The 10224-nt window shown below is 50.0% G+C and overlaps 1 protein-coding gene across 1 annotated transcript; it reads left to right on the top strand.

Annotated features, from left to right (window-relative positions):
• The first annotated feature begins 226 nt into the window (after positions 1-226).
• Positions 227-4911, top strand: ClC-c (chloride channel protein 3). Its single transcript, XM_029110704.1, is given in 14 exon segments — positions 227-306; positions 436-566; positions 1147-1265; positions 1379-1615; positions 1735-1953; positions 2099-2221; positions 2338-2487; positions 2587-2711; positions 2842-3020; positions 3159-3329; positions 3433-3702; positions 3835-3985; positions 4080-4262; positions 4373-4911. Coding segments are annotated over 12 exon segments (2007 nt in total). The 5' UTR covers positions 227-306; positions 436-566; positions 1147-1157; the 3' UTR covers positions 4464-4911.
• Positions 4912-10224: the final 5313 nt, after the last annotated feature.

Genomic DNA, 10224 nt, shown 5'->3' with positions numbered 1-10224 from the left:
GAATTCATGCTTGACCATCGCGAAATAGAGTCACCGGCATGTTTCGGATCCTGGTGACGTCTCTGGGTAAACATGACGGGCGAATGGTCAAGACAGTGCTCCACCTGAGATATGGTCCTCTTGCGGGAATTCGAGCAGCTTGCTTTCGCAAGTCCCACAGATGTTTTTCCGGATTCATGAGTTGCTTCATATACCCGCAGCGTTCAATGGGGAAGACGAGCTTCCGCTCCAAGGCACTGGTCAGTATGATGATTTTCACACGATAGATTGGCAGCGCGATATAGCGAGGGACCGGAATCGTCATAGGTGAGTTTCTCCCCGGAGTCTTCCCGATCGAGAGCTCCCATAGGGGTTCTGTGTTCCCAACACATGAGCTTCTTGGAGATGGTCGTGAGCTCGAGGAATTTCGTTCAATAATTGATCGTTGTACTACAGAAATCTAACGAAGAAGAAAAGTGACTCAATATGGGCTTTCGTGTCGGGCATCCACGACGCATGGTCTGGATGGTTGTGTGTTCTCTGCGTCGGTGTCGCCGCCGGAACGATAGCCGCTGTCATCGATATAGGTTTGTTGACGACTCATTCACTTGATCACTTGATTACGTTAGACTGGAAAACTACGGAAAAATAGATCAACGATCGCAGGCGATCCGCGCGAGGCCTGCAGCTTGCGCTCGAGAGGAGTCGCTTGACAATGTCGCCCCAGCTTACGACTTGACAATGAACTTTAGAAGGCTAGTCGCGCTGAGCCTTCCTCTAGAGTCAGAGGACGTCACCGTTTAGGTCACTTGTCCTCTCAGCTGCGGCCGTCGTGTGAGTGGTCGGGAACGTCGAAACTCGCGGTGCGAGTTCGAGAGCCTCCTAGATTCCTTTTCGTCGAACTTTAACTTCAAGACCTCAAGCTATACATCATTTGTATCTCACATCAGTTTTGCTAACGGATATTTGCTGCCCGGCGGAATTACTACTTGCAAGCGACCTCGTAGAGCTCCATGCCTATGTGAAAGAGTCACCCGATACCTTGAAAGTATTTTCTTTCCCGTACGAGAGGTGCTTGTTTCGCCGTGAGATCTCTATGAAGTATCTAATCCAAGCCGGGGCAAGCCTGTGCCGAAATCCGAATCTGAATGGAATTTCGCTCCACAGGCGCGGCTTGGATGAAAGACCTCAGAGAAGGTATCTGTCCACAAGCTTTCTGGCTCAATCGAGAACATTGTTGTTGGGCCTCAAACGAAACGGCATTCGAAGGCGCGTCGTGTCGGCAGGTCAGTCTCATGTGGATATCTTGCTCTCCTGATCGAAGAAACATTCTGACCAACCCTTTAGATCAATAGTAGTCCGATGTAATCACGCTCTCATCTTTCATGCTGTCTTGCAGTGGTTCGAATGGCCGGAGGTTTTCAGCCCGAGTCCGAACTCGGAAGGCTGGGGCTTCTATGTGATCTCATATTTCTTCTACGTACTGTGGAGCCTCTTGTTCGCCTCGATCGCTGCGATGCTGGTACATACTTTCGCGCCCTACGCCTGTGGGTCCGGTATTCCAGAAATCAAAACAATCCTATCGGGTTTCATAATCCGAGGCTACCTCGGAAAATGGACTCTCATAGTGAAATCGGTATGTCCTCGATGCGCTCCCTCCCGGGCTAGTGTCGATCCATAGACGGCCGCAATAGTTTCCGAGAAATCCCGCAATAATTTGGGAGAAATCGATAAGCGAGGTGACCTTCGCCACAGGTCGGCTTGGTGCTCGCCGTATCGGCCGGGTTGTCTCTCGGCAAGGAGGGACCATTGGTCCATGTCGCCTGCTGCATTGGAAATATTCTGGCGTACGTCTTCCCCAAATACGGACGAAATGAGGCAAAAAAGAGAGAAATACTATCCGCCGCTGCCGCTGCGGGGGTATCTGTGGCCTTCGGAGCTCCGATCGGGGGAGTGCTGTTCTCGTTAGAAGAGGTGCGTGTTTTACTTCGCTTCGCTGCATTTGTAACGTAGAATGCGATTGATCCCGGGGACCCCTTTATTGAAAATAACATACACTTCCTTATGAGCAAGGGAAGGCTAGAATTCTTCAGACAAGAACTCTCTCTTACCCGAGCAGGTATCCTACTACTTCCCCCTGAAAACTCTTTGGAGATCTTTCTTCTGCGCCCTCGTTGCCGCTTCAGTTCTGCGGAGCATCAATCCCTTCGGGAACGATCATCTTGTCATGTTCTACGTTAAGGTTAGCGTTCTCCAGGCTCTGTAGGTTTACGGATAGCGACGGGAATGTGCTTATGAACCGACCGCTCCATGGTCATGCTACAAGTCGAGATTTCCAGCTCAAGAATCGAATTACAGTATACAACGCCGTGGTCCTTCTTCGAGTTGGTGCCATTTTTGTTCCTGGGTGTCATGGGAGGGGTGTTGGCGACGATTTTCGTCAAGTGCAATCTTCGTTGGTGCCGCTTCCGTAAGACTTCCCAGCTAGGAAAGTATCCTATTGTCGAGGTGAGTTCAGGGAGAATAATCGATGGAAGATCCTAACGGGACAGAGAGCTCGAAACGCAACCTAACCAACGCTGAGGAAAAATTTTCTGGCAATTTCAGGTTGTATGCGTCTCCCTCATAACGGCCGTGCTGAGCTTTCCGAACGAGTTCACTCGCATGAATACATCGGATCTGATTAAGATCCTCTTCTCTCAGTGCGGTATCGGAGACGTTACGAATCTATGGTAGATATTTCTGATAATCGCTTGCAAGCGGTCTACATATGGAATTTATTAGTTCGAATCAGGGTTGTCCGCGCTCACCGAGTGACGAGCTCCTTCCGACAAGCGCTCTGAAGATATACTCTATTTTCAGCGATTACAAGCGAAACTTCACGAATGTTAATCTGCCGATCAAGAATGCAGAGGCTGGTCCTGGAGTGTTCAAGTCGATGTGGAATCTCGGATTCACGCTGATTTTCAAGATGTTGATCACAATTTTCACCTTCGGCATCAAAGTCCCTGCGGGTATTTTCATACCAAGTTTGGCCCTAGGCAAGTACAGTCTCGTGGTCAATGGGTCTTCATGAATCGGTTTTTTCGTCATGAACCGGGGGCGAGTTTCCTGGTCATTTTTCTGTGGAGCACGATGCACTTTTCGTCATCGGATCGTACCATTGTGATTTTTTCCAGGCGCAATTACTGGCCGAATCGTTGGCGTTGGGATGGAACAACTCGTCTACCACAATCCTCACTGGTGGATTTTCGAAGGAATGTGTTCTACCGGACAGCAGTGCATTACACCAGGACTCTACGCCATGGTTGGGGCTGCTGCCTGTCTCGGAGGAGTCACAAGAATGACAGGTTTGGTCATCTCAGTGAACCTGTAGCGTTTCGATAGCGGCTTGAGGTGCCATTTCCCGGGTCCTTCAGCCAATTCTCAAGTAACCGAGGCGAACTCTTGCAGTCTCCCTGGTTGTGATCATGTTTGAGCTGACCGGTTCAGTGAATTATATCGTTCCCTTGATGACGTCCATCATGGCAGCTAAGTGGGTAGCGGACGCAATCGGTAAAGAAGGCATTTACGACGCTCATATCAATTTGAACGGATATCCTTTCCTCGACGCCAAAGAGGAGTTCGAGCATACAACGATCGCCCATGACGTCATGCGGCCTCGAAGAGGCGAGGGAAGATTGATCTGTCTCACGCTGGAAGGGCAAACAGTGGGCGAAGTCGGTGAGAATAATTTCTTAGAAAGCTCCGATTCCCCTAAATACACAGGGGCGTAACAGTATACAGAAGCGCCTGTCGCCTTCGCGGCGAAAATTTGAATGAGATAGAATCCTAAGAAATTAATGTCTCTCGCAGAGGATATGCTCCGTACTACGAGCCATAACGGCTATCCGCTCATCGCATCCGACGATAACCCGTGTCTGGTCGGCTTTGTTCTGCGCCGTGATCTCAACATCGCGCTATGTGGGTATTTTTGACGTCAAGAGAAAACTTCCCGAGATATTTTGCGGGACGCATTCCCGCCGAGGAATGGCAGGCTAGCGGAGGAGGCGAAATACATTATTCCTCTTTCCAGCCTCGTTGGCGGGCCAGGAGGTGAGCTCATCCTCGAGAGTATTGTTCGCGAGTACTTCCACGGTGGCTTGGAACGAAGGCCCGCCGCTGAAACTCTCGAGAATCGTCGACTTGGCTCCTATTACTGTAACCGACCACACTCCGATGGAAACAGTTATAGACATGTTCCGAAAACTGGGTCTCCGACAGACGCTGGTCACCAAAAACGGGTAAATCTCCCCATGCTGCTTTTCTCGACCAGATTCGGGAAGCGGCTCGAGGCTGCTCGTCCTGGAAATTCGGTGCGAAATATCCCTGAGAGATGCCTGTCGGTTTTCAGGAAAATTTTGGGCATTATCACCAAGAAAGATGTTCTTCGTCACATCAAACTCTTGGCCAACCAAGATCCGGAATCGGTTCTCTTCAATTAAGGGCCCGAGGAACTTGCGAAGCGAGATCGAGCAAGCGACAGCGTTGGCTACGCGCAAAGTGCGTCTGTGATAACCGAAAACACGGAGAACTTCCTCTGATCCTTGGCGCTCTACTTCCCCTTCCATGACGAGGCCTTGATCGGAGCGTGTTTCTGTCCGATCAGGAGTCGTTGTCTAGATCTTGAGCTATCTTGAGCTCCTGTTAATCTCCGCCTCGGAGGATCTTCGATCATTGTCACGCGATCAAGTTCTGGCTGAGCACCGGAATTCTGCCCGAAGTTCCGACCTCATACTAAACTGTTGACTCCGGAAATCATCTTCAGTTCATCGAGTTTCGATGGAAGGGATATATACGAGAGGAGACTTTCGAATCCCTCCTGAATCAAGAGCTCGTTGCCTGTAGAGGGTGTTACCCTGAAAATCAAAATGTCACTGGAAAACTCCGGTAGGATAATTGTAGGTGGCGTTGTTGATCGTTGAATTCTGCTTTTCTTGATCGAGTTTCCCTGTACATGTGTGTATAACAAATAGACGAAGTTATTAGCAACACGAGTTTTAAAGAAGGTTACTTAATAAACATGATCGAATTTATGCGTACGCTCCCTGTGAAGCGGTAAGGCAATGTGTAGTCTAGGTCTCAAATACACGAATTGTCTCCCTCGAAAGCTCGAATCTTCCCGCTTCCTGCGTGTAAGCCTGATCAAGGATTATGGTGGCATTCCAATGTCTCAGAGAATTGAAATTCAGGTCGAAAATCTCCATCAGCAAGTGGCGCTTATGAGATGAGTTCCTGGAAAGTTCTGACCAGAAATTCAGATGTCTTCCGGACAACTCGAGGCACCCATTCGAAACATTTGTTTTGTCTGTCTTCTGTCCCCAGAAGCCTGGTGACAATAACTCACCGGGGTCCTTCAGACCCACCGACCCGGGGAACGTTCATGAAACTCGCTACTAGCTCGAGCGATGCAGGAGTTATTCCAGATGGATCTGAAGGATCTGTGAGTAAAAAACGGAGCGATATTCGTTCGGGATCAGCGATATTCGTGGATTGTAGCGCAGTTCTCCGAGAGCGAACCATGTGCCGGGCAAGGGACGAAATGAAAACTCGAGTTCTATGCCATACCGATACCTATCGCGTGAGATTACGGGTGAATAATCCCCGCGGACTCAAAGCTACATTCACGCCCGCGTGTCGAAACCGAGATCGCTAGGAGATTTCCTGGGAGCTCACAAGCATTGGGCACGTAGTTACAGCGCCGATTTCGAGAAAAACTGCGGCATCACAGCTTGAACAACAGAACGAAGGTGATGTTATCGAAGATAACTCCCTTCACACGTACGAGTTTTGCCGCGCTGTTTTGCGGGTGAAGGCCCGCGTCTACCGCTGTTATTGGTCAGTGTCTTCTGCGTGAGACACACGTTACGTGTTCCTGGTCACGTAGGCAAGCTCCGTCTCTAAAGGGGTTGAAGATGTCCCGGAGGCGTTTCCTAGATTAAAGAGCGCTCCGTCGATTAGCATGAATGGGGAATTCGATCAGAGGGGAGAAAAGCGAGAATATCTCAACTAACATTAGAACTTTCTTTGTGCTGTCTGACTCCTTTATGCATGACCAATGTTGATCGCCGCCGCTCTGCTGCGGATATCACGCTCTATGGCCGTCTCACAAAGCTTCTCTATAAGAGAGAACCCAACTACAATATTTGTTGTACGGTGATTGCCCAGCGAGAGTTGCAGCGCCGCGGCTACACTTCTTGACCACTAAAATTGTGCGATCGCAACGCCTGGCACTGTTTGCGAAGGTTTCAACCGTACAGGACGGGCTACAGAGAACCAGTCCCTCGGGAAAAACGCGAAATTCCTCCCCACCAGCAATTCCTCGCCTTGCTCTACTCGCTGTTTGCCCGTCATTCGTGGATCTGTCAGAGATGTCATATGATGGCCATGATTGGGAAAATAGCGGAATCGGCATCACAGCTCGCAGAGAATGACTTGGACATTCTCTGCGGCGGCCACCATCCGCCTCAGATGGTGGCGGATGTGAGAGGCCGACAAGGGGTTTCAGTTATAGATTGAATTCGATCTTCGAAATTAATCGCCAAAAAACCCGTAGGAAAGCAATGGTGTGCGTCTCTCTGATCCTGACCCAATACCTCTCTCGGTGCGCCTCTCGAGTGATAGGAAGCACGCGATATGAAGGAAACGACCGACTCTAGATCAGCGGCTGCATAAGAGCCTAAGGGTCCCTCCAATTCTTCCATTTCTCCGACTCATAGGAGCAAGGCCTTTAGGAGCTCCAGCATCTGAGTCGGAAAAAGTTCATCCGAGGAAAATCTATGGAGTTCCGAGCGGCCCGGGTAATATGTACCGTGGGAAAATTCTAGTTCCATGCGACCTCAGCCGGACGATGGTGGTCAGTTCTCGGGTGAAGACCGGTCTGTAACTTGCCCAATTCCTATAGGCACGCACTTACGCACACAAAGCACAAATAGCGCGCTTGATCAACGACTAGAGAAGAAACGGTTGAAGCGTCATTCCTTTTTGTGACGAGTCCCGTGTTTGAGTAGCTGTCACTTTTAAGCGCTGCAACAAACAGTCGTAACCCGTCAATTCGACGTTCCATACAAAACATATCCGATCGGTTCGGGAAAGTTTTCAAGATTTCGGTGAGCCTGTGATCTTTTCCATTGGGGCATAGGGAGTTGGGCAAAATGCGGCCGGACTCAGAAATCCACCTACCGGTTCTGATTTCCGCACTAAGAATATTCAGACTTTTTCTCTGTATTATTCCTCTGCATTCGAATTTAACAGAAACGAGCCGTCTCTTTTCTTGTATCCATTACGATTTTCGACGTGGCTAGATTCGAACCGAAAACTGCGACCCTCAAGCCACCAGAATTGATCGGTCTCATCTGCCCTAATGAAAACGGCGGCGTGAGAACTGACGTGGGTTTTTCGACGATCGCTCCCAGATCTTATAATCGGTGTTTGCGGATGAGCATCGCCGACTGACAGAAGCGTGCATCGACGAGTTCGCGTCGTGTTGATGTCGAACGCGTTGAGCATCGCTTGAAATCAATTTTTTGGGAAGGGACCTTGAACTGGTTGGCGGTGACCTTCGCCTCGCGACGCGAGCTTAATTACCGATGTTCACTGCGATGACTCAACGAAACGACCTTCAGATCTTCCGCATTTCACTTTTTATTGAGCCTCATCCAGCGGCGCGTGTCTTAAGTCAAAAAAGAAAGTTCCACAACGGAGCGGAAAGAATGAATCCCATCAGCTGGGGTCTTCCTGCAGGGGGCGAAAGTTCTCCCAACCGCTGAGGGAAGCTCTGGGTTCAGAAACGAGAACGACAGCGGGAGAATTCCGGTTCGCATCGGACTTGAAGTCTAAGAATTCCGGTGGGGTTCGGAACCGGCACTGGAGGGGGATTCCGAACGATTCCCTCAGCTTCGTGTCTGGGAACTTCGCTGAAATCTATCTCTGGAAGAGATAATAGATTCGGGTTCCCTATCGTTGAGATCAACTCCACGAGCATTCCCACGAGCGAGCGATTCCATTTCGACCGAAACTAACGGTAAAGACCCAAGAGCTGCGAACGCGCTCAAGGCACCGCACTGCGCCGCCCGCAGGTCGGATTCTGATGTTGTGAAGATGAAAAATGATGAAGCATAAGCTTCAAAAAATGTGGAGGCGCGCCCGATGCTAATGGAAGGGGCTTCGAGCGTCATTGGGTCGGCGCCGACCGAATTCCGGAATAGTTTTGACGACAGCCCGACACTAGTTCGGGACAGAGTCATGTAATGCTAAACGGGGCCAAATTCTGTGCGAGGCCACATCGAGCTACGACGATGGCAACGGCGGCGGCAGCGGCTATAGCAGCACACATTACCAGCGATAATTCGACCGCGGTTTCTTGGGAGCCGGCCTTCCTTCATTTGCTACCTTTCAAGAACACCAAGGTCATAAGCACGACAACTGCGACTCACGTAGTCGCCAACTCTGGTTGACGTATTTCGATGCTTGACATGCAGTTGGAATTATTGGTTCGCAGCCGCGCCTTCTCAATGTACCCCGATAGTCACACATCGCATATCATCATCATAGGAGGGAAGAAAAAAAGAAGAGAAAAATCAACAGCTGACTGAGAACTCTTCGGAATAGACTGTAGCGGCGGCGGCAGCAGCGTGTCGACACATCACACGTTAACCCTCAGCGGCGGCGGCAGCCGCACGCTGTCATCCCTGCGAGAGGTAGAGACATCACCTGTTGAAATGGAACTTCCACAAGAATGTTCGCAGCGACTTCTGACGGAACAGGGCTTCTTTTGAAAATTTGACCTTGTGCGGTGCGATAAGCTACTTTTCTGATCGAAAACTCTCCCGAACATCGTGTCCTTTTTCTGAAAATATTGATCACCTTCCAATATTAGACTTTGAGTCCACACACAAGGATGCTGTCCGGAATTCTGTCCTCTCCCCCTCCTGCAGTGTCATGAAATCGTTGAGTGGAATTCATCCCTCGCGGACCCCGGAGGAACAGCGGGGAAATATTCGGATCGCAGTCGATCATCACGCGAAAGGAAACCCCATGCAATTCTCGATTATTCATACCGCGCGTAATGATACCGTCCAATGTTCCAGCTCATTCAAATCATAAATATGCTGAGAACTATACTTGACCCGATTGTGAGCTGAGTGATAAGCAACCAGAATTTCACAACAGACACACTTGGAATGTTACACAAGTCTCGGAAAACACTTCAAAGACGAACCGATACCGATCTCAAAAAAAATAGATACCACCACATGTGACAATGGCCTATCTCCATCGATACTGATGCGTATCGAGAATGCCGCTTATTCTGTCGAAGCGGACAAGAGGTCCGGACACATTGTAGAGAGCCGACGCGAGGGTGCATTCTCAGACTGGGACATTAAATTCGTTCTGTCAGAATGGAATTCAGCCGAAGTTTCCAGCGGTTGCGTCCTTGAGGGAATTTTTCTTCAATTTACTGAAGAAAATCCGTCGTCCATTCAAACAGAATTCTCAATACTCAATTCGATCTGTCAGGTTCTGCGAACGGCCTTCCGATTCACCGGTCCTGATCATCGGATGTCGCTGAGCGTTCTGTCCGGGAGATTCAGCGATCGACATACGCAACGCTCTTCAGCACTCCCCAGAGCGAGCGGTCGCGCCTGCAACGAGCGTGGTTCAGCAAGCCCAAGTTCCAAGTGCAGAACCAATCGAGACGCGTACATATCATAGCTCGTGACCCGACCTAGGGTCAATGCGATCAACGGTCAAACCGCGTCGTTCTGAGTGATCGTTCCAAGGCGTTTTTAAAATGTAGCCACAGATTATCTCAACGCCATCAGATGTGGACAGGAGATTCTGGTGGGAAGTCGGCTTTTGAGTCTCGGACGAGAAAGTCCGCGTGATCTGCCGAGGAGTCGACTTGAATTGAAATTCTGGCTTTTAGTCCGAGAGCGAGTGGACTGCCATCACTATGTCTGCCGTCCCCTGAAATATCGCGCCAGAATTTCACGGTTTGAAGAAGTTGCGGAGGGCGCCGGAAAGAAGTTCCACTCGAGTCGCCTTCAAGGTCACCGTCGAGCTCTTCCGTGCACAAAGGATTGCGGGTTCATTCTCGCTCACGCAGTCAGTCAGTCAGACGCTCGAAGACATGATCCAGCGATCGACTTTGCGAGTGTCCGCTCGGGAACTTGGTCGGCGGCTCGATCAAGAACAAAAGTGATT

The sequence above is a fragment of the Galendromus occidentalis genome, unplaced genomic scaffold (genome assembly GCF_000255335.2).
Source record: "Galendromus occidentalis unplaced genomic scaffold, Mocc_1.1 scf7180000077083, whole genome shotgun sequence".
Lineage (NCBI taxonomy): Eukaryota > Metazoa > Arthropoda > Arachnida > Mesostigmata > Phytoseiidae > Galendromus > Galendromus occidentalis.
The sequence above is the reverse complement of the archived record's forward strand: the minus strand, read 5'-3'. Positions and strand labels throughout refer to the sequence as shown.